The sequence below is a fragment of the Canis aureus genome, chromosome 3 (genome assembly GCF_053574225.1).
Source record: "Canis aureus isolate CA01 chromosome 3, VMU_Caureus_v.1.0, whole genome shotgun sequence".
NCBI lineage: Eukaryota > Metazoa > Chordata > Mammalia > Carnivora > Canidae > Canis > Canis aureus.
In genome coordinates, this window is record NC_135613.1 from 53,669,932 (window position 1) to 53,693,103 (window position 23,172).

The window sequence follows — 23,172 nt, forward strand, 5'->3', positions numbered from 1 at the left end:
AATAATCTGACTGGCCACTTGGGTCCCTTCTCCAAATCAGGCTTGTCCTTCCCACTTCCCACCACTTTCTACTTCCCTACTCTAGTTCCCTTTGATGCAAATATCATGACCCAATCTTATGTTGCAGGTTTATGGGTTCATTTCCTGTCTCCTACAACTGAGACTTCTTCGGTTCACTCCCACAACTTCAGAGCCTGGTCCCCCGGTAAAGGAAAATTGTTTTGACCTCTGTTTTGACCTCTGTTTTTGACCTCCGCTTTCTCCAGGTGCTGCTCATGGTCTATGGTCCTTGCACCTCTTCCTCTGGTTACCTCTCATTTTACAGATCCTCAAAGCCTCCTCTCAAGCCCCCTTGCAGGGTCCAGCCTTGCCCCAACCCCATCCTCCATCCTTAGCCCAACGAATGGAGGGGCCACATGGCACCTCCACACGAGGCACTCCATTCCTTACCACCCAAACAGCCTCCTGCCCTTATGTTTAAAGAAAAAAAAAAACAGGAAATTCCCCTGCTTGGAATAGCCTTCTCCAACAGGACACAGATTTCCAGTTTCTTCTGGCCTTTCCCCTGGTTCCTTCATCATGACTATCTGTATACAGGAAAGCCACAACCAACCTTTCCAAAGGAAATGGTCACCACTTGCCTTAGCAAACCACTGGTCCCTTAAGTATCTCTGCCCTGTAGGCTCTGGCCTCAGTTGACCTCCACCCTCCTCACCCATTTAATGCATCCACCCTTCAAGGAACTACTACCTTGTGTTCTCCACATAAGCCACCTCCCTCTGGACCTTTCTGAGCACATGGCTTGTGATTCTGGTGGAGCACCTGTATGGCTGATCATCTTTCTACTGTAGAGTCTTGTCTTTCAGCTCCTGGACTTAAGCCCCCAAGGCCAGGACTGTGTCTTGCCCAACATCTCGCTTCTGTAGGACCTCACAGAATGCTCAATGAATCATGGGTGCCTAACATCTGGATACAGATGGCTCGAAGTCCCCTTCTCTTTTGTCTCCCACTAATCCTGTCCTCAGCTGGTGATGGATGTGGAGGCCCCTGAGAGAAGACCCCTACCACCCACTCAGGTGGAGCCTGGGACCCCTCACCCAGGGAGCCCTAATCTTTGCCAACTTGAGGACGCATGGCCACCCTCCCCCGAGGCCTGCAGTAATTTCTCTTCCCTGCCCGGGCGCCCTCTTGCTCTCTCGTCCTCCCTGCACCGTGCGTACTCTGCTGGTCCCTCTGTTTTGCCAACTCACCAAGGTAATTGTGAATTCTAACCCTGTCCGCAGCGCCTTGGCTCTCCTTCTGTCCTGCACCTCATTTTGGTAACAGCCAGAAAAAATTCTAAATCCTTCTGCTTCCTGGGCGCGGTAGGTAATTAGTGGGCCAGCTCAGTGACTCTCCCTGCTCCCCCAGCCATATGGTGAGAGCAGGCTTCGTCTGCCCCCACCCCACCCAGGCTGCTTCCCTGGCAGGAAGGGTGCAGGCAGGGTGGGGTGAGAGGGTCCATTCTGGCCAAGCCCCTGCGGTTCCCATGCAAGATGCGGCCCTCGGGGTGGGCAGAGCAATTGGAGCGCAGTGGCCTCCTGGCCCAGGCAAGGGCAGTTCCTCTGGCTTCTGGAAGGCTCTGTTCCCGGGCACACCCCTTTTTAAGGCAATCCTGGGCTGGAAAGCACCATTCGCCAACACCCTCCACCCCCAGGATCAGAACACAGGGGCGGCTTGCGCTTCGCTTTCTGAATGGCACTACATCCTGCAGTGGGAATGAATTCCCTCCGGTGACAAGCCTGGCACAGAGGACGGGACAGTGATTCAGTCAGTGGGCTCACCGGAGCTCTGACCCCGGGGATCACAGAATTCCAAGAGAAAGACAAAGCACTGCAGCCGCTAAGTGAGCTCTGGATGGGACAGAGTGGGCCAGATGCATGGCCTGCCCCTGCAGCCCCCAGCAGGGTACAGGGATGAGACCCACGGGAGGAGGCTCCTAGAAATCACTGGGAGAGCCTCTCCTGAAGCTAAAGATGCCCAGAGGCTCCCCCAGCCCAACTTAAGTGCATCCTGGGATGAGTGGCTCAGCACTGGCCAGGTGGCCACTGTCATGGGGCCTCTTCCAACATCATCTACAAACCCCACGTTCATGTACAGTGACAAGCAGGAGCCAGCATTGACTCCTGGCCACAGGACATGTTTTAGGCACCTGCAAGGGGCTCCCCATGTCTGGTCTGTTCCTCTGATCAGTTTGATGTCAGGGCCTGGTCTCTGGGGAAAGGCTGCCTGCCCTCAGAGCCCATACCAGCCAGTCCCTCCTGGTTGTCTGACCTTGAACAAGATTCTGAAGCCCCCACACCTTCATCGGGCTGCTATAGGATTTAAGTAAGTCGGTGCATGAAAAGCATTTTGCAAAGCTCCATGCATGGGATGCCTGGGGGGCTCAGTGGTAGAGCATCTGCCTTCAGCTCAGGGCATGATCCTGGGGTCCTGGGATCGAGTTCTGCATCGGACTCCCCACAGGGAGCCTGCTTCTCCCTCTGCCTGTGTCTCTGCCTCTCTCTCTCTGTGTCTCTCATGAATAAATAAATTAAATCTAAAACAAAAAACAAAATAAATAAATAAATAAATAAATAAATAAATAAATAAAATAAAATAAAATAAAACAAAAAACTTCATGCATGAGTCGTTACGATCACCTAAGAGCGGGGCTCTTAGGCCTGTCTTGTGCCGCAACACTCTCCTGGCACACACAGGGCACAGGAGTGCAGGTGTCCACACACAAGCCAAGGGGGGAGCAGGCATGTCTCTGGATCTGCCCTGGATCTGGATTCGAGGTTCTCTCAATACAGTCTAAAAACAGCTGTTTCCAGAGGGACCAGAAATTTGGTCTGTTTGTGGACCACGAACGGTGTCAACCATGCTGCCCCCATGACTCTCTCACATGACCTGCAGTCCCCCAACAAGGACCGAAGGAACGTTGAATGTGCCCTAATGGAAGCTCCGAGGATTGTAGGGTCTGCTCTGGGGCTGGACGGACTTGAGAAAGACCTCACAGCACACAGGTTATCAATGCATCAAATTCTCACTACAACGCTTGGAGGAGATACCATGGTCCTAGCTTACAGACCAGGAAACTGAGGCATGCAGAGGTTAAGTGAATCGGTCAAGACCCTACAGCCAGGAGGAGGCCGAGCTGGGCTCTGAGCTAAGCCCAACTCTCTGTAACGACAGGGAGCCCAGGGTGCTGGGGCACCAGGGATGACACCTGTTTCCATGGGAGTTCAGCTGACATTTGGGTGGTAAAGGGGGCAGGCACAGCTTGGGGAGAGTAGACAGAGAGCGAACATTCCAGACCGAGCGCAAAGCAGAGCATGCACGGGAAACCTGGATGGGCTCAGGAGGCCAGAGCTTTGGCTTCCACGGAGGGAGGGGCAGGAGGTCCACTCTAACCAAAGCCCCAAAGCTTCGGGGTGGAGGGGATAGAAGCCAGCATACCATGCCGAGAAGCAGGTGGCAGGAGAAGAAGTCGAGGCAGCAGGTAGAGACAACTGTTTTGCAAAGTTCAGCTGTTGGGGAGAGAAAAGGTGGAGGGGTGCAAAGTGGAGGGGTCTTTGTCCTTAAGTATTAAGGTGGGGAGCAGAGCATGTTCACACGCCAGAGGGACAGAGCTCGTGGAGAGGAGGGGAGGGCATATAGGTCAAGGGGACAAAGTGTCTGAAGACCAGGAATACACAGGATCTGAGACACAAGTGGAAGCCTGAGCTTCAAACAGCAGAACGAGCTTGTTCACCATGACCTTGGGATGTCTACACCTACAGAGACATTTTGAACCGTAAGTCTTTCATCAGTGGGGGAGGGAGTGCTGTCCATCCCTCCAACCGATGTGTCGCTGGTCAATTTAATAAGCACATTTGTACCCTATCACCCAGGTGAGGGGTAAACCCCCACCGCAAGAACTTCAGGGCCAAGGAAGACCCTGGTCTCACTCTGATGTGGTTAATTCATCAACCCTTGTTAGGGCCCATTCCACAGGCTGTAAAATCAGCATGAAGCAGCATCCTGGCCAGAGCTGCAGGAGAGGGAGGGAGGCCTGACATGTACGGAGCGCCCCGAGGGCTCACGGCTCTGGCTGGCCACTGACATCCCCCTTCACAGCATCTGGGTATGGGATGTGTCCCCGTTCACGTGCCCCGTGGAAGGCGGCTATGGCTTCCAGAGCGAGGTTAAGAGCGAGCGCTGACAAACCACAGCCCCCAGGCCAAATCCTGCAAACCGCCTGTTATTGTAAATAATGGTTTATGGGCACGCAGCCGCCGAGCCCATCATTTACATATTACTATGGCTACTTCCACGCCACGGTGGCAGACCTGAACAGATGCCACAGAGGCTTTCCGGCTACAGAGCCTAAAACATTTACAATCTGGCCCTTTACAGGAAAAGTCTGCCAACCCCTGTTGGAGTGCTCTGGATGAAGGTCTCTGGGCTTGTCCAAGCTTGGGTGAGATTTGGAGCCTCATTTGCCGGATTCTGAAACCCATGGGCCATCATCCTGCATCACTCTGCTCCTTTATGCCCCTTCTCGTGAAGGAGAAAGTCACAGAAAGTTTTTTCATCAACTCGTCTTGTCACCAGAAATGCCAATTGTTTTCCTGCTTCTCGACAGAGCCCATTTCCCACTCCACTGCAATCAGAGTCATCGTATTAAAACAGAAATCAGAGCATGCTTGCATAAAGTCCACACTTCTTACCACAGCCTCTAACACCCTGCGTGGTTGGCCTGTGTCTACCCCAGCCACGCACCGCCTGCTCCTCGTTCACCATACTCGACACCCATGTCCGACTTCTGTGCTTTAAACGCGCCAGGTCTGCCTCTATCTTGGGGCCTTTGTACTTGCTATTCCCTCTGCCTAGAACATTTTTCCTCCAGATTTCTCCGTGGCTGGCTTCTGCTCGCCAGTTAGGTTCCAGCTCAAACACCACTTCTTAGGACCACACTATCAAAAGTGATTCCTTCCAGGGCTCCTGGATGGCTCAGTTGGTTGACTGTCTGCTTCTTGATTTCAGCTCAGGTCATGATCTCAGGGTCAAGAGATCCAGCCCTGTGTTGGCCTCTGTGCTCAGCAGGGAGTCTGTTTGGGATTTTCTCTCTCCCTCTGCCTTTTCCCCAATGCTCATGTGCTCTAAATAAATTAATTAAGTCTATTTTTTTTAAGTGATTCCCTCTCCCCAGGGTTCCTTGAACACACCACCTGTCTGATTGTGTCTGAGCATTCAGCACACTCTGGAGTGATCAGATATTCCCTGTCTCCTTCAATACAGCGTAAGCTCCACAAAGGGTTTGTTTTGAAACTTGAACTCAAGTAGACTCTTGATGCCACTAACATCTGGCTCAGTGTGATTTTACATTTTCTGGGAGTCACATTGAAAGAATGAGAAAGGAAGGAAGGAAGGAAGGAAGGAAGGAAGGAAGGAAGGAAGGAAGAAAGAAAGAAAGAAAGAGAGAGAGGGAGGGAGGGAGAGAGTGAGGGAGGGAGGGAGGGAGGAAGGAAGGAAGGAAAAGGGAAGGAAGGAAGGAAGGGAAGGAAGGAAGGAAGGAAGGAAGGAAGGAAGGAAGGAAGGAAGGAAGGAAGAGGGAGGGAGGGAGGGAGGAGGAAGGGAGGGAGGGAGGGAGGGAGGAAGGAAGGAAGGAAAAGGGAAGGAAGGAAGGAGAAGGAAGGAAGGAAGGAAGGAAGGAAGGAAGGAAGGAAGGAAGGAAGGAAGGAAGGAAAAAGGAAGGAAGGGAGGTAGGAAGGAAGGAAGGGAAATTAATTGTATAATAATAGATTCTGTTTAATCCAATATATCCAAAAGACTATCATCCCAACATGCAATCAACCTAAGCAAAATTATGGAGATACTTTACACTCTCTTTAAAAAAAAAAAGTATGAAAAAAAATAAAAATAAAAATAAAAATAAAAAATAAAAAAAAAAGTATGAAATTTCTGAGGCTCTGAAACATATTTCAATTTCAGTTCTAAGCACTCAACAGCCACAGGTGGCCTTGTGTCCAACACATGAGCCCCTGCACACTGAAAACAATGCTTCCCTACATTAGATGCTGCTCCAACTGCTTTCCACCCAAACTGCTTTAATCTCACAACTGTCTCAGGAGAGAGATGCTAGACCAGACGTACCAGACCCGTTTCACAGATGGGGAAGCCGAGGCAGCCCAGATTCCCCCGAAAAGTCTGGTTCCATAGTCTGTGCATTTTTTTAAAAAAGATTTTATTTATTCATGAGAGACACAGAGAGAGAGGCAGAGACATAGACAGAGGGAGGAGGCTCCCTGTGGGGAGCCCGATGCAGAACTCGATCCCAGGACCCCCAGATCACGCCCTGAGCTGATGGCAAATGGTCCACCACTGAGCCACCCAGGCACCCTTAGTCTGTGCTTTTCACCACCACCCTGATTGCCTTTAATCCTTGGCCGAAGGCACAGATGACTTAAATGGCGGAATTTCACAGAAAGGATCTGGCGTCATGGGAAAATGAGCGAAAACGAGAATACAAATGGGCAACGGCTCGGAGATAGACTATGTAGTGGTCTTGTTGTCCAGGAATCACAGCTGCAATGTCCCACATTCACCAGAGGAAAGCAAGAGAGGAAAAAATTGGAACCACCAAAACCAGTGTAGAAGACGGTGAGACGCAGGTCCCCACCCCCGGTGAGAAAGGTGACTCTTCCTTGCCACAGGAGCTTACTAAACTCAGCCATCTGCAGGCTCAATCCAGATGAAAGCCTTGGCTAAGAAGGAGGGGTGGCTGTGCTGAGGTCAACATAGGGAGTCGCTGACTGCCTGAACCCAAGGGAAGAAACAAATAGCAAAGCACGAAAACTGACCCTAAGAACCCATGTCGCTCTGCAATGTGGAGGAGCCTCACACCCACACAGGATAATGCCCCCAAGAGCATCCTTCTGACAGAATGTTCCTTGCAGATTTTATTTTCTGCCCTTGAGGATTCGGGCAATCTGGCCTGCGCTATTTTGCACACCTCATTGCTCACCCTTTCCGTCCAATGGAACTCCTGGGCACCCTGCTCAAGCATGCCAGCGTCTGTGGAATCCTGGGTCTCCCGTTCCCCTCTCCACACCCACACCCTGCTTGTCCTCATGAGGATGTCTCCATGCCTGTCTCCATGCTTGTCAATTCCATTCATGGACCCCCCAGGACCCAACACGACATCAGGCACATGATAAGCTCCACGCAAAATATTTGGGAAGACAGAGTATACCATGCAGTGTACTTCCCTGGCTACCCTATCGTTTCACAAGTGAGAAAAAACCAGTTTTAGATGCCTCAAGACACAAATGCTTCCACGCCAAAAGCCTGGGTCAGCTGGAAGAGGGGCATTCTTTGTGAAGCGGAGATAAAGGACATCCTGCCGTCTACGTTTATTAACATGACGTGAGATATAAGAAATTGAAGCAAAATATACAAGTAACAGAAGAGAGACGCGAGAGCATGGTAGCAGAGCCCACCTGACTGGCAATCCTCTCTCTACCCATGTCTGCGTCTGTGGCCTCAGGCAGGGCCTCCCATCTCCCAGTCCTCAACATCCTCACCTGTACAATGGGAATGACTCTGATACCACCTCACAGAGTCCTTCTGATAATGCAGGGAAAGCCCAGACAATGGTGCCTGGTACTTGGTCTTCACCCCACTATAAGCACCAATTAATGTTCCTCCTGTTATCAAGGATGAGCAGTGCCTGTGCCTTGTCTTTGCTGCTGGCCTTGACTCCAAGAGCAAACTTTCTGGGTCTTTCAGGCCCTGCAAGGAGACAAGAATCAGAGTGGCTGGGTCTGTGGCCTGGCCTCAGCCACCCCCAGGCAGAGACCTGCAGGCAATGGCTGCAAAGAGCAAGGGCAAAGCGTGAGGGCAACAGAGGTAACCCAACATCTGGGTAAGCACAGGGAGCCCTCAGGAGGGACATGCCACGCCAGCCTGCTAGGAGCCTGTCAGAACCACATGGGCAGGTCTGGAAAGAAATTACGGCCAGGAGAACACTCGGAAGTGGCAGGGAATGGCCAGGGAGGCCCCCAGAATGAAAAGGCAGGTCCACGGTGGGCTAAGCTGGTATCTGTTCTAAGAGAACTGCTGAGACACAGTCACTGCTGAAGACCCGCAGAATAAGAGACAGATCAATGGAATCAGGAACCATGAAAGGGAGCAGAGGCAGAAGCCAGCCTGGCAGTTACCAGGGAGAAGGAGAAGGAAAAAAGCAGAGATAGAGGGACACAGAGGAGGTATGGCTGCTGACAGAGAGGACAGTTGTGAAGATGGTTGAAATGGAGGTGGCCACTGAGCAAAAGGTCAGGGGTCCCAGAGCCTGCGAGTGAGCAGGGAGGACTCACGCCCCAGTCTGCCCAGTGGCACAGACCACATCTCCAACTGCAACACTATGGGTCCGCCAATCTCACCACCGATCCCCTTAGAGCTCAGAGGTCGCGTGTGGCTGTGATCTCAACCTCCTATAGAACGAGACAGTCCTGTCACCCTGGGGATGAGACAAAGAAGAATCCCACTTCCCACGAGCAAAGTTTCTCAGAGTTCAGGGGTATGGCCTGCAGCCTTACACTGATCCCTGAACTGGGACTCTGAGCAGCCTCAGCTTCCCAGACTTCTGCAAAGGAGTCTTTCTCTAACTCTAAAGGAGTCTAACCCCCACCCCCCGAGCCCTGTCCCTGGGGTTACAGCCTCTCTGCACCCAGCCAGGGACATGAAGCTTCCTGTCTCTAGCCACACTGAGCCATGGAGAACTGGGTCAGCCCCAGACAGGAGGAGAGAGCCAGAGGGTCTTGGTGAAAGGCCTGAGCACCAGGAACCAGGGTCTCCAGCTCAGCCTGCCACCGGGTGATCCGATCGCCAGGCTGTCAAAGTGATCCACTCCCCACTGGTGCTGCAGGGAGGGCCAGAGAAGGGACACGCAGCCTTCATGGGAGCTTTGTGGCATGCAGCTGCGTAACCAGTGCCTGCGTGCTGACTTGTGTGTCCATCCTAAGAAAGGACCTCACCAACAGGCATGTGTGCATTCATTCACAGTCACTGAGCACCCATGATCTCCCAGGCCATGCTCCTGGTAAGGGATGCCACGGCGAAGAGAAAGACAAAACCCTTGCCTTCATGGAGCTTGCACTCAGGTAGAGGCACAGACAACGAAGCAACGTGCCAACAAAGACACAGTGTGAGATGGCACAAGTGCTCGGAAGAAAGGAAGGCAGGGGACCAGGAAAGGCGGGGCCGTCTGAGCATTGGCCAAAGATCTGGTGATGGAAAGTTTCTGGCCAAAAAAGCAAAAGAGGAAAAGACCCCAAAGGCAAGCATGGACTCAACATGAGGAGGGACGGGGTCTGGATTCCAGCAAAACACGGCGAAAGTGGGTGGCAGGAGCGGCGAGGGGCCAGGCCATTCCGGGCTGCGACAAAGCGCCCCTCCGTCAGCTGCTCCCGCTTCACTCCCGGTCTCCACGAAGCTTAAACAGTCACGTCCCTTGGCTCGCTTCGCCTGCCATTATAGCTCACGGCTTTGACAAGAGACAGGATGACTGATTGCTCATTTATACAACTCACAGTGGTGTGTGGCTGGGACATAAATATTTATTTCCTCCAGCTGATGCCGCTCCTGATAAGGGGGAAGTTGGGGATCGGAACTCTGGAACCCCAACATGTGGCGTCAACTGGCAATGGTGAGGGATGGGTACCCCACTCTCCCCTGGCCTGCCCCCAGCCAGGCTCTTTAGGGCTGAGTCAGGCCGGGGGCATGCTCAGGCTCCACTCCTCAACATCCAAGAAAACCAAGCAAGCCCCCCACCCCCATCACCCCGCAAACCTCAGGGGCCCTGCAGCTCTGGATGTGGTGCATTTCCTGCCGCCTGGCTCTACCTGACCCTGCAGTCCATTCTTGTGCTTCTGCTCCTCCCGGCTGCTGCCCAGGTGTCCCCATCAGAACTGCAGACGGGCCCTGCCCCCTCAGTACACCTGCTTTCTCCACTCCCTCTGCCCCACCTACTGTGGGGAGGAGGACGTGTCTCTGCGGCCCGCTGACCAGGGCCAGCTGGGCTCGACCCCGTGGGTCTAAGGCTCAACCACGTGGGTCTCGATATGCACCCACACCCCACAGCCTTCCAGATGTTTCCCTCACTTGCCAGTCCCCCTCTCAGCTCCAGTTCTCAGCGTTTGCTGAACACGAGACCCACATGGGAAGCTCTTGAAAAACACCAATATCCAGATGCCACTCCAGAACTATTAATGCAGAATCTTTGCAGGGGGTGTGGGCCAGGCATCAGTACTTTCAGAACCGTGCACATGACCCCATGGTGCGTCCAGGGCCGAGGCTTACCATGCTAAAGGGATCTTCTCCAACCCTTGATGTGCTTACCCATCATCTGAGGGTCTTGTTAAAATGCAGATTTGGATTCAGTAGTTCTAACCAACTCCAGGTGGGAATGAAGTCACGGCTGGTGCGTGGACCACACCAGCCATGGTGAGGGTCTGGGGGCTACCAGATTTGGGCAGTGAGGGATGGAAATGAACTTCCCTGATGTTCTACACCCAGACCAAACATCCATTATGAATCTCCCTTTAAAGTTGGGAAGGGACCTCTGGAAGAGTTCACTGAAAGGCTCTTCCGGAAAGAAAGAGGACTTTTCTAATGTAGGGATAGGAGCTCTTGTGCCTAAGAAAAATTACAGGATCCACCGTCTATTATAAAGTGTTTACTAGAATTAAAATAAAAATTCACAGGCATCTGGCTGGCTCGGTCAGTAGAACATGCAAGTCTTGACCTCAGAATTTTTCAAGCCCCACACTGGGTGCAGAGATCACTTAAAAATAAAAAGATTCAGGGGCACCCAGGTGGCTCAGCAGTTGAGCGTCTGCCTTTGGCTCAAGGCGTGATCCCAGGGATCGAGTCCCACATTGGGCTCCCCGCAGGGACCCTGCTCCTCCCTCTTCCCGTGTCTCTGCCTCTTTCAATAGGTCTCTCATAAATAAATAAAATCTTCAAAAAAAATAAAATTATAAAGTAAAATATTTAAAATAAAAAATTTTTAAAAACTTAAATAAAATCTTTGACAGAGTACCCAGTGCACAGTAGGTGCTAATAAATGGTGCGTTTGCTACTCATGCCCTCGTTGTTTGTATTATTAAGACAGGACTTACTCCATTTCCTAACCTAACCAGGCATGTTCTTTTGGCATCCAAAAACTGGAGAGAGCCCTACAAAGCCCTACAAAGCCACTTTCATCCTCAGAAGAGGCACTTGTGGGCAGGGGCTGAGCACAGGAAGGCGTGGGTGCAGGGGCTTTCATCTCAGATACAACCCCATGGACCCTGCCTGGTCTAAGAACACCAATGCCTTTGTTTTCTATCCTTTTTTTTTTCCACTAATTTGCCATGAGTTGTGTATATATTTCCTCCAGCCCGGCCACAGCTCATTCTGAATGTGTGCTAGGAGTCAGGACCGGTCTTAAGAATTCTAGTTGGTTTAACTCAGTATATCCCGAAAACCACTCGGGGCAGCAGGTCCTATTAGCCTCAAGGGCAGGGAAGGAAACTCAGTCCGGGTGGCTGGCCAAGGTCACATGCATAGTAGGTCACAGGGCCAGAAAGCCAACAGGGGGATGTACTCAGAGCCCAGGCTTTTCCAGCGCTTCTCAAATGTCATCTGCTAAGTGATTTCAGCAAAATGTAGGTTCTCTTTTGGCAGGTGACCTGGAGCCCGCGATACCTCATCTCTCACACACCTTTCCTGGCAGTGTTGATACTGCCAGTCTACGGACCTCACTTGGAGTAGCAGAACTACTCATGCTATGATGCCTCCTGCTATTTCTGTCACCATCCTCCTCCCATCAGTGGGTTGTTGATTAGATGGGTGACAAACAAAAAATCATAGTAAACCTCCCCTCTGGACATTTAGGGCAAAGTTCTGCTTAAACTTCAGCTCCAGTTGCAATATTTTGTGGCAAAGGCTATGAGTAGCTACTTGAAAAAGCCATTGTGTGCATTATAAGCTATAGGCGTTTGAGAGTTATGAAATTACTTTCAAGTGTCACCTCGATGGAGAGCGCTCTCTGGACCAGGGAAACAATGCCCATCTCGAAAGGCAAAGTGAAGGGTTCCAACTGGACAAACACAAGATGAATTACGGAACTAGAAGCTTTCCTTCTCAGATTACCAGGAGAGGATGTACACAGAAACCAGAAGAAATGACAAATCTTTCTGCCCAGAAATGCATTTTAAGAGCAAATCAGGACCATCTACTTAATCAGTCTGGACTCGGCGGCTGGGAACAAGCAGGCTGGTGAATGAGACAAAGAAAAATCAGAGCAGGGTGGGGCAGGGTACACCCTCAGGGGTGCTATGGATACCAGGTTGACCTCAAGTTCCAGGATCACAGTCAAGGTCCCAGAGAAATCTGACTTCACGCCATTGAGTTTTCAGGAAAACAAAAATACCCTCCTTAAACCTAGTCATAATACCAAGGCTGGAATAAACGGTGATGGATGAAAATAAGGATTAATTAGAATGGTACCTTTATGCGATTTCACACCAACCAGCGATTCTCAAACTTTGCTCCACAACAGAATCACCTGGGGAGATTGCAACACCCACCTCCCTGCCCTATGCTCAGGTTACATTCTCACATCCATTAAATCACAATTTCTGGGGTTGAGACCGAGGTATCCCTCATTTTTAAAGCTCCCTGGTTGATTCCAATGTGCAGCCAAGTTTGAGAACCACTGGCACTGCCTTTCAGTATCCTTACTCATAAAATGAGGAATCTATCTGGACCAATGGTTCTTCACCCTGAGTGTTTGAATCATCTTCACCCTGAGTGTTTGAATCACCTTGGGAAGATTTTCAAAAGTAAAGATGCTAGCAGCATCCCTGGAAATTCAGGTTAATTTGTAGGGCCTAGGCATCAGCATATGTAAGAACTCCTAGGTGATCTAGATGTACAGTGAGATAGAGGACTACCGGTCCAGAAGTTTTTGCCAAGATTCCTTCCATTGCTTACATTTTAAGCATCTATGATAGCAAAGCTAAAAGCTAGACTTTTTGCAAGGATAGATCTCTCGTCTTTACTTTTAAATGAGGGATTTCTAACTTTGGAAGGGTCCATGAATTCTGAAATCATATTTAACGTGTCGGACAAATCCATATATTTATATGTATGTGCATATTTTTGAAGAAGAATGCCCTTAACCTCTATCAGATCCTCAAAAGGTTTAATTAGGATTACCTTAAGGGCAAGTATACAGTTTCTGATTTAATAAATTGGAGCAAGTTCAAGAATGAATGGAAAAGAAATTTGATCTCAGCAGCGCATTCACTACACTTTTGAATCTGCAACACCCTTCCTGGCACCAAGCGACTGCACATCCTCACTGCAGGTAAAGTTCAGACTCCAGAGCCCATCCTCCAAATAGCGTTAGGGTGATGGATGTCAAGATTTCAGATCCAAGTATCAAAGTGGAAGTCGTGCCAAAGGACTGGGGTCAGTCCTAGGCAGTCTGGTCATGCTCACCATAGAAAATGACTTGCCCAGCTGTGCTTGTAAGGAAATTGTCCACTCAGCTCCTTTGGATTCGTGTTCCCAACTGGGTTAAGATGTTAGGGTTTTCTAGTACTGACTGTTGGAACCTCTATGTCTTGGTCTGGATTCTGGCTGTCTTTTCTTCTTATGTGTCCTTGGGAATATTATAGAACCTTTCGGTTCCTCTTACGAAATGGGGACAACAGAAGTACTTTTAAGACTGCTGTGAAGAATAAGTAAGGAAATACACGTGAAATGTTCGGCATGTCCCTTGGCACAGAGCAAGACCCAAATAAACATGAGCTATATTACTGTATCGCTGATGTTTTTATTATTATTAACATCTTACTGATTTTTGCCCAAGTCACTAAATTTCACTGGACTTCATTTATTGATCCATACGGTAAGAAAAAGACACCCTGCTTAGTTTCTTTCATGAGGTCATCATGATGACCGCTAGAATCCAGGCACTCATCATCCTACCCAGGGGATCTACAGAGCACAGGCCAAGGTCACCCTATAATACAGATATAATCCCTACCCTTGGGAAGTACGTCCTGAGATCCCAAAAGCTGGAATCTCTACAACTGATGGCAGCAATTTTTCATCACATAGCTGGAGTCCTGGGCAAATTAACCCTTCCCCCCACCACATGGACAAGTGGGTGATGACACTCCACAACGCCCGCTTCCTTTCAGGTAAGACAGCTTCCTTTCAGGTAAGACAGTATGCCAGCCACTCACTCAACCACGAATCAAGATGCCCTGAATCGTCAGCTCTCCTCCAGCCAGGACAGTCAATGGCACGGTCTATCTGATGTCAGGCCCTCCCCCAGGAGACCAGTCCTCAGACTCGTCCACATGCCCACCTGCCCACTCAAGTCTTCCCACGGCACAGTGCAGCGCTCCCCTGGCCCACCAGAGCAAAATATCACCAAAACCTCTCACCAGCCCCCACGCCCCAACAAAGACGCAAGCTGATCGGCGCTCACTTACCTGGAGTCTGCTTGGCCGTACGCACAGGGGTGTAGTGGTTTTTGGAGGACGATCTGACCGGTGTGTTCTCTTTGGGAGAGGTATTGATAGCCGAGATAGTTTCTCTTTCACAGTGTGCTATGGGGATTGGTCCCTGTTGTCTTAAGATGTCAGCCAGAGCCCTAAACAAAGAAGAGATCACACAGTGAGATTCACAGAGCAGGTGTACACAACGACAGAGAGAGTTGGCTTACTTTCGTGGGTCTTTTGATGTACAGAGCCAGAAGAGGAGATGCAGGCACAACATTCTGTTCTCAGTAGCCATAGCTTCATCTGGTGCTGGTCCTGGGAGGGGGTATGGAGGGGTGGTGGGATGCAGAGTAGAGGTTGCCATCTCTGGGGGTACAAGCACTAAAGGGTGGTGATTATGGTTTCTGTCTTCAATTTATTTCACATGAACTCTTTCAAAATAGTGGCTACCCAAACACCCCCCTACACTGGGCAGATATGTGCACAGCTGGATAGCACCATGCCTCCACAGCGAAGGGCTGGCATCGGTAGCCTTGCCTCCAGCAGCAGGTGACTAATAACACAGGGACAATCACCCTCTTTGAAAAACACCCACCAGGTGACCCATCCTGTGTACTGGGGATCCAACACACAGCTCCCACCATCAGAGGAAGGCGCAATGGAACTACAAAGACAGGACATGCAGATACCACAGTAACTACATGACCACGTGGAGGGCGAGGACCGTGACCATCACTGGAGCTGAGAAGAGGCGACGATTACAAACACAGAGAGGAAAATACACACACAGTTCCCATCACTTGAGAGCTTACAATTTAGGCAAAAATCGCTCCCCCACCTGGTTTCAAACAGGAATCGCTCTGTGGGAGATGCCGTGACCTGGTGGGGGTGGCCACTGTTGATGGGAAACAGAGACAAGCAGGGACAGTCTGAGGCAGCCAAGGTGAGTGTGGATAAGCTACACGAGACCACCATCCAGAGAAGGAAGGCCATCTCAGGGCCAGGTCCCTACTTCTGGGTGCATCCCTGTCTTGTGCAAGCAGGGAAGGGACTCTTCCATCTACTCGGGGTGTCCCTGAGATGCAGGCAAGGCACCAGCTGCCTCCGGGCCTCCCCGAGCCAGCTCGGCCCACCCCCCGGCTTCATTCACCCCAGGACTCCAGCACTCAGCACTCTGCCCCCTTGCAAAGCAACAACCACAGCTGTTTAAAAGCATGTCTGAGAGTAAATTGTTGCCTTCCATTATGCTGCCTCTGACATGCTGAACCTTCCGAGGAGAAGAGCATCAACCTGGCAATCTTATCATTTACTGGCATTTATATAGCAATTTCAGATGTTCCAAACGCTTTCCCCTGGCTGGCGTCTCTTCTCTCAGGCTTTAACAGGAGGAACAGACACATGTCAGCACCCCCACCCTGTTCATTGGGGTGTAGCGAGCAGGGAGGGAAAACACAGAAGCTCGGGAGGTTGGTGAAGGAGGTTCAGGCAGACCCGGGATCCGGGTCAGGGATCTGAGATTCAGAGTGCGTGCATGAGAAGCATGCACCGCCCGAAAAGGTCAAGAGATTTGGGTTCTAATCCCAAATGAGCTGTTAAACTTTGGGCAGATCTGCTACTCTCTAAAATCCAAATTCAATCTTTTCTCCCCCAACAGCTAAACAAAGGGTTTAAACTAACATGACCCTCCTAATTAGATCTGTTCTCATTCCAAAATGTTATAAATATTTCCTATATTTCCTTCACCACATATCCATGCAAGTTGTCTTGAGTTCTTCGTTCCTCCGGTTATCAAAGACACTTTCCTACCATGTTCCCATGGTAAGAAAACAGGGAGCTTAAAAGTTATAACAGAAATATAGGCCAATGGAATAGAACTGAGAGCCCAGAAATAAACTTGTACATCTATGGTCAATTGATTTTCAACAAGGTTGCCAGGATCACTCAATGGGGAAAGAGCCGTTTCCCCTACAAATGGTACTGGGACAAGTGGCTAGCCACGTGCAAAAGAATGAAGTCGGACCCAAAGTTCACACCATATGCAAATATTAACTCAAAGTGGATCATATTAGAGCTGAACCTATACACTCTTAGAAGAAAATATAGAAGTAAATCTTTGTGACCTCAGGTTTGATCTTTGCTTTGTTTTGACCTCAGGTTTGGCCTCAGGTTTCATACATGTGACACCAAAAACATGAGCAAGCAAAGAAGAAAGTGGAAATACTGGACTTGGCCAAAATTAAAAACTTGTCTGCATCACAGGGTACCATTGGGAAAATGTGACACAACCACCAAGAAAATGGGAGAAAATGTTTGTAAATCAGATGTCTGAGAGACGACTTATACCCAGAATATATAAAGAACTCTTACAACTCAACAATAAAAGACAACAAACAGCCCAATTTAAAAACGGACGAAGGACAGAGAAGATATTTCTTCTCCAAAGAAGGTGCATGTGAAAAGCAGCTCAGCAGCATGAGTCATCAGGGAACTGCAAATCAAAACCACAATGAGGCACCCGTTCGCACCCGCCAGTAGAGATATCACCAGGAAATCGGAAAATACCAAAAGTTGGTAAGACGATGGAGATATGGGAGCCTTCATTTACTGCTGGTCGGAATGTAAAATGGTGCTGGTGGAGAAATGGAAGCCTCCCATGCACTACTGATGAACAGTTGGGTGGTCCCTCAAAAGGTCAAACATGGAGTCACTCTACAGACCAGCAATTCTACTCCTAGGTATAGACCCAACAGAAATGAAAAGACATGTCTACACAAAACCTATTCATGAAGGTTCCTAGCAGCATGACCAATAATCGCCAGAAGGTGGGAACAGCCCAATGTCCATGGACGGACTGATGAGCAGATAAACAAAATGTGGAATACTCACACAATGAGTTATTTATTCAGCCTTAAAAGGCAATGCAGTACCGACAGATGCCTTAAAAACATCATGCTAAGTGAAAGAAGCCAGTCACCAGAGACCACATGTTATAGAATTCTATTTACAGAAAATGTCCAGATTAGGCAAATCCATGGAGACAAAGTAGACTTGTGATGAGCAGGGGCTGGGAGAGGGGAAAGTCAAGAGTGTTTGCTAATAGATACGGGGGGTTTCTTCTCAGGGAGATGAACATGTTCTCAAAGGATAGCTAGACAACCTGGGGAATGTACAAAAAGCATCGAATTGTACACTCTAAAATTTAAGGATGAAATTTTACGGTAGGTGCAATATATTTCAATAAAACTCCAATTACAAAAAAAAAAAGAGTATATATTATTTTTCTGTTTCTTGCCTCTTGAGTTTTTATAAAGACTCTCTGCTGCCTGTGAAGGAGGAAGGGGTCTTGAGGTTAAGTCTAGTGCTTTGGGGAGGCCAAGACTGAGTTTCCATCTGCACTTCTCCACGGTGATTTTGCTCATGAAGGAACGGGGGGATTTGGCAAAATCCAGAGACATTTTTGGCAGTCACAGCTGAGGAGGGAAGCGCTCTTGGCTTCTGGTGAGCCAAGGGTGCTACTAAACATCCCACAATACACAGGCCAGCCCCCCCACAACCAAAAATTACCTGGCCCACCAGTGGTGAGGTTAAGAAACCTTGAGATACCTGTGTGCACCACGAGGTGAAGCCAGGCCTTGATTAAGGTTCAATGTGATCAACTCTACAGAGGTCTACTGAGCAGCTCATACCAGGATCAAACACGGGGCTGGGCTCTGGGGCACAGTGAAGTCAGAGATGCCGAAAGGAAGGTCCCCAAGGAGTGGGCCTATCTGCTGGGGCCCTCACTGTACCCTGAGGCCTTGGCACACAACCCATCCATGTTACATAAGCACAGGGCCGAGTGAAGACCAGCCCTGATACCACTTTTGTAGCGTTTCAGCACCTATCCCCATGGTCCACACCAACAGTGTGCATGGCAATTTCAGGGGAGATCTGCCCCTCAGTTTGCAAGCCAAGGAGTATGCAGCAGAGATTCTAGAACAGAGTTCCCCTCTTGCAGGATGGGGGCGCTCTTGATGCCCATCCCCTGAGAAGCTCTGAGGGACATGGGCTCTGGAGACTCAGGGGTGGAGGGAAGATGCTTTTCTGAAGACCATCAGGCTGGGGAGATACTAGTGTGCTTCGGTCTGGCCTGTGGCTGGACAAGGAGTTTTAATCAGGTATAGCGATTGCCTCCTGAGGATGGCAATCTGCCCCGTATCCTTTCCAGATGCCCGCTTGGATGGGCTGAGCTGAGCAGCACAGCCAAGTGGGGTTGGGATGCGCTAGAGGCGTTCTTGAAGACAGAGGCCATCTGGGGGGGGGGGGGGGGGCTGCCCTGTGTTGTCCTCAGGAAGAGCACGGTAGCCAGGGACATGCTCCCAGTCCCCCTTCCCTGGCGACAGGAGAGGTGGCCTGAATTCCCAGGTGGCATCCTTGGGAGTGGCACCCTCTGGCAGCCCCCCTCACACCCCCTTTCCCTCAGCCCCTCGGCTCATGACCTCCCTCCTTGCTCCCATTCCTCTCTCCTCTTCATCTTCCATCCCCTTCTCCCCAGGGTGCTTGATAAATATTATTCCGGTTCTGCAACGTGCGATCCCCATCTCACCTAATTAATCTGGATGCGCCCCAGGAAATGGGTTAGGGCCTGAGCTACTTTCCAACGGCGGGAGAGAGAAAATCGGTCACTGAGGACCAGGGGGGTGGGGCTTGCCAGAGAGTGGGCGGCCGCTTCCAGGTCTTGGGGGGGAAGGGGGAGACAGACAGACCTTGGCCGATGTAGAAGAGGGGATAGACCAGAGGAGGGAAGGCAGACAGGTGGAGAGAGGAAGGCAGGGACTCAGAGCCACAGAGAGGCAGGGACGGAAGGGAAGGCTGAGGGGGAGACTGAGGGGGAGGCCAAGAAAGGGACACAGAGACAAGGGGACCAAGCAGGCATGAGTAGGTAGAGGGAGCAAAAGGCAAGGTGAAAAACAAAGAGAAATTCAGAGAAAGCATTCTGAAATGACTCAGAAGGTGAGGGAGGAGGGGGAGGGCCAGAAGGAGGCACTGAGGGGTGGGGGACAGGACAGGGCCAGGCAGGTGAGGACAGAGGGGCTTCCCAGCCAAGGGCCAACCCCACCTGCCCTCCCTGCCCTCTACCCCCCCAGCAAGCATCACATTTAAGAACCTGAAGAATCTGGGATGCCTGGGTGGTTCAGCTGTTGAGCATCTGCCTTCAGCTCAGGGTGTGATCCCAGAGTCCTGAGATCGAGTCTCACATCAGGCTCCCCACAGGGAGCCTGCTTCTCCCTCTGCCTGTGTCTCTGCCTCTCTCTGTCTCTTGTGAATAAAGAACCTGAAGAATCTTGCAAGGAGGAGGGGGGGTTGGTGCCTGACTGACTCAGTCGATGGAGCATGCAACTCCTGATATGAGCATCATGAGTTCGAGCCCCATGTTGAGCCAAGAGCTTACTTAATAAAAATAATTTTAAAAAAATTTTTTTAAAGGCATTTGGAGAATCTTGCGAATCATCCTGGGCCTCCCTGCCTCCCTGCCCCCAGTGAGCCAGATCTGGGTATGTCTAACAAAAGCTCACTTTTTGCCTGAACTGCCTGCGTCACAGCCTTGGTCCACTGCTCCCTTTGGCACACGGATTCCTTGGCTTTTGCGGACGTGTGGCGAGCAGGGGCGAGGAAATTAATTGGGCAGCAAATGGGAGTAGGGAAAGCGGTCGTCAAGAATAATTGGGCCGGGGACCTTCAGGGGTCCCCAGTAGCCACCGTCTGGGTCTTACCCATCGGCCTCACAGAGACATCCCCTGGCACCTGTGCGGCACTAACCAGGTTCTAGATGTGCTCACCTGCCTTTCCACTGTGACACCCACAGAAACCCTCTGCGGTTACCACCACCCCAATGTTTAACAAAGAAACTGAGGCTCCTGTGGATTCCGTGACCGGAACAGGACTGAAGAGAAATTCAGACCCGGGCCCAGGGGTCTTTCTGCTCATGGGGGCTGCCACTTACATTCATCTCACGTCCCCATGCATGGTCCACCTCCACAGGGGAGTCCTCCTGGCCTCTCCAGCCGGGGTTGCCAATGCAGCAAATGGGCACAGAGAAAAACATTTGGGCACATTTGGGCACAGAGAAAAAGAGTCGGTAAATAAGGGATTCAGGTCAAAGCTGATTATTTATCTGCTTAAAGCCTCGGTTAATACTGTCAGTGAGCCCAAGGAAATGGAAGTGTGTTTGAACGTCTCTGAAGTGTTGCATTATCTGCACACCAGGGACCAGGCCCAGCCACATTTTGATGTGCTACCACCTTGCATCCAATAGACATGGAATCTTTCTAAAAAGGTGATGTGATTCCCCTTGATGGGGAAAAAATAAGACCTTCTTCACACCTCTGCTTTCTCATCTTGCCTGCTTAGGAAATAATTAAGCAGGAAAGGAAAGACTCCGGAAATTGACTGCTATCATTTATTGAGCAATTACTATGGGCCAGACACCAGGGCTAACCTCCCCCATCATGCACTGTACCAGATGATCCTCAAAATGACATGACTTGGTAGACGCTATTCAGAGCCACAGTTCGCTGATGAGAAAACTAAGATCTTGCAAGGTTCGCTCTATCGCCCAAAGGCACATGACTAGTAAGTGGTAAATCCAGATTTCACAGATGGGTTGGTTAAGAGGCAGAGGTTGCCTCTACACCACCAGGTGATCCATGCATCCATTCACTCGTCCCTCCAACCAACGGTCTCTGAACACAAGGTTTTAGAGAGTGTTCAATATTTAGTGCAAAAATCTGCCCAAAGGGAAGCCAGCTCCCGCTCAGCTACCTATTTCTTGTGACCCTCCAGAGAAGGTCATTGACATTAGCAGCTTGGAACGTTTTTACATTTTTAGCAGGCAACTGTTTTGTCCCGCGAAGTCCTGAGCTGAACACCAACGCACTTCCTTAGCCCCCTGCTCTGCTCGGGGCCACAGTCTTGCTCTACCAAACCCTTGACTTCTATCCAGCACTCTGTCCCCGAACTTGGTAGACTTTCCATCTGGGGAGCTCCAAGCCACAGAAATGCCACGGATAGGACATAGGAGATTCACCCAGCATCCAGGAAGTTCTTTTTCTGTGTCAAGGGAAGGCAAGCTGGCTGGCTTCGACCCCTAACCCTGCCCTTTCTCTTTCTGGGAGGAGCAGAAAAGCATTTCTGCTGTTGGGTAGGTATGATATAAGACCAAACAGATAAACTATTCGATGAATAAGCTATTCTGGTTAATGTTCTTATTCCTCAGGACTAATGAGAACACTCTTGATCTTGAAGAATTTTCTAAAAGCATTCCTGCCTAATTAAGTAGAATATACTGAATATAATTAATTTTTTTTAAAGAATGCAACTTTCTTCCATGAGAGGGCCACCATTCTAATCTTTAGTTCTCTTTGGAGAACATTAAGCAAAATGTAGATTATTCTAGGAAATGGAGTTATTTGTGTACAAGCTGCAGGACAAACCAAGGAAGGTTGTTTTTTTCAGGTTTTCTTTTTTTTTCTCTCTCTCTTTAAGTAAATCTCTGATGGCTACTTTTGTATTTCTCCTAGCAGCAGAATGCAGACATTCTATTCCAGTTAAATAGAATATTCTGGTTTTCTGAGTCCCAGATAATAGAGCTTTTGCTGGACACTGACACCCTGGGAAGCTAGCGTCCTCTTTGACCACATCCTCCTACCTGTTTACTGGTCAGTCGGGGCGCCTTTATTCTGCGAGATGTGCACTGCGGACAATTGAAGTGAATATATTTTTAATAAACACGGACCAAGGAGAATGGCTTAATTTAGTGCTTATCCCTGGTTCTCTCACAGTCCACTTGGAAAACACAGCTGCTGGCTTTGTGTGTGCACAAGACCGCTCTCCTCATACAGAGAGGCTCCAAATGGGTGTGGACATCTCCTTTGTTGCGGTAACAATGTTTGTGCATCTGCACTGAGCTGTTCTGGGGGTCTGAGTTGTCCTGGGCACAATCGGAATTCAGCGTGGCCAATAAACATCGCGGGACCCAGGGAGGGGAGGCTCGGCCCCGGCTGCTCTGTGCTGCAGGCAAGCAGGGCAAGTTGCTCGATGGGCACCTGTCCTAGGGCTGTGGCATGCCGGCCAGCCACGAGACGGGCAGAGCATGGCTGTGCCTCCTCTGGGGCCCCCATTCACCCTTCAGGGCATCTCCCCAACGCGCACCACTCCTGGCCTCGTGAATCATGTGCAGATTTACCCCGGAGTGCGAAACTGGGTAGCATCAACATTGAGCTTAGACTTTTCCAGAAGCATCTGGATCATCTGAGCACAAATCAAAGGCCTGGGTGGGTCAGGTACAGCTACCACTTCGAGTTGGGCAAACAAAAACGTTCCCGAGATGTGTGCCCAAGCAGAGCCACTTGGGCAGCCAAGTGACAGGCAAGTTCACAAACGTACCTGCCACTGGTTTTTTGTTATTGTTTTTCTGATGTCGTTTTCTTGACGTGCCATAGGCACAGACCTAAATGTGTAGCTGAGGCAGGGATCCCTGGGTGGCGCAGCGGTTTGGCGCCTGCCTTTGGCCCAGGGCGCGATCCTGGAGACTCGGGATCGAATCCCACGTCGGGCTCCCTGCATG

At 50.2% G+C, this 23,172-nt stretch overlaps 1 protein-coding gene across 2 annotated transcripts in view; it reads right to left on the reverse strand.

Annotated features, from left to right (window-relative positions):
* The window catches only part of SHISA6 (shisa family member 6), a 277,698-nt gene that overhangs the window by 240,116 nt on the left and 14,410 nt on the right, over positions 1-23,172 (reverse strand). For both annotated transcript variants that reach the window (XM_077892624.1, XM_077892622.1), the window contains exon 2: positions 14,559-14,719. In XM_077892624.1, the coding sequence (XP_077748750.1) occupies positions 14,559-14,719 (161 nt within the window). The remainder of the gene's footprint in view (positions 1-14,558; positions 14,720-23,172) is intronic.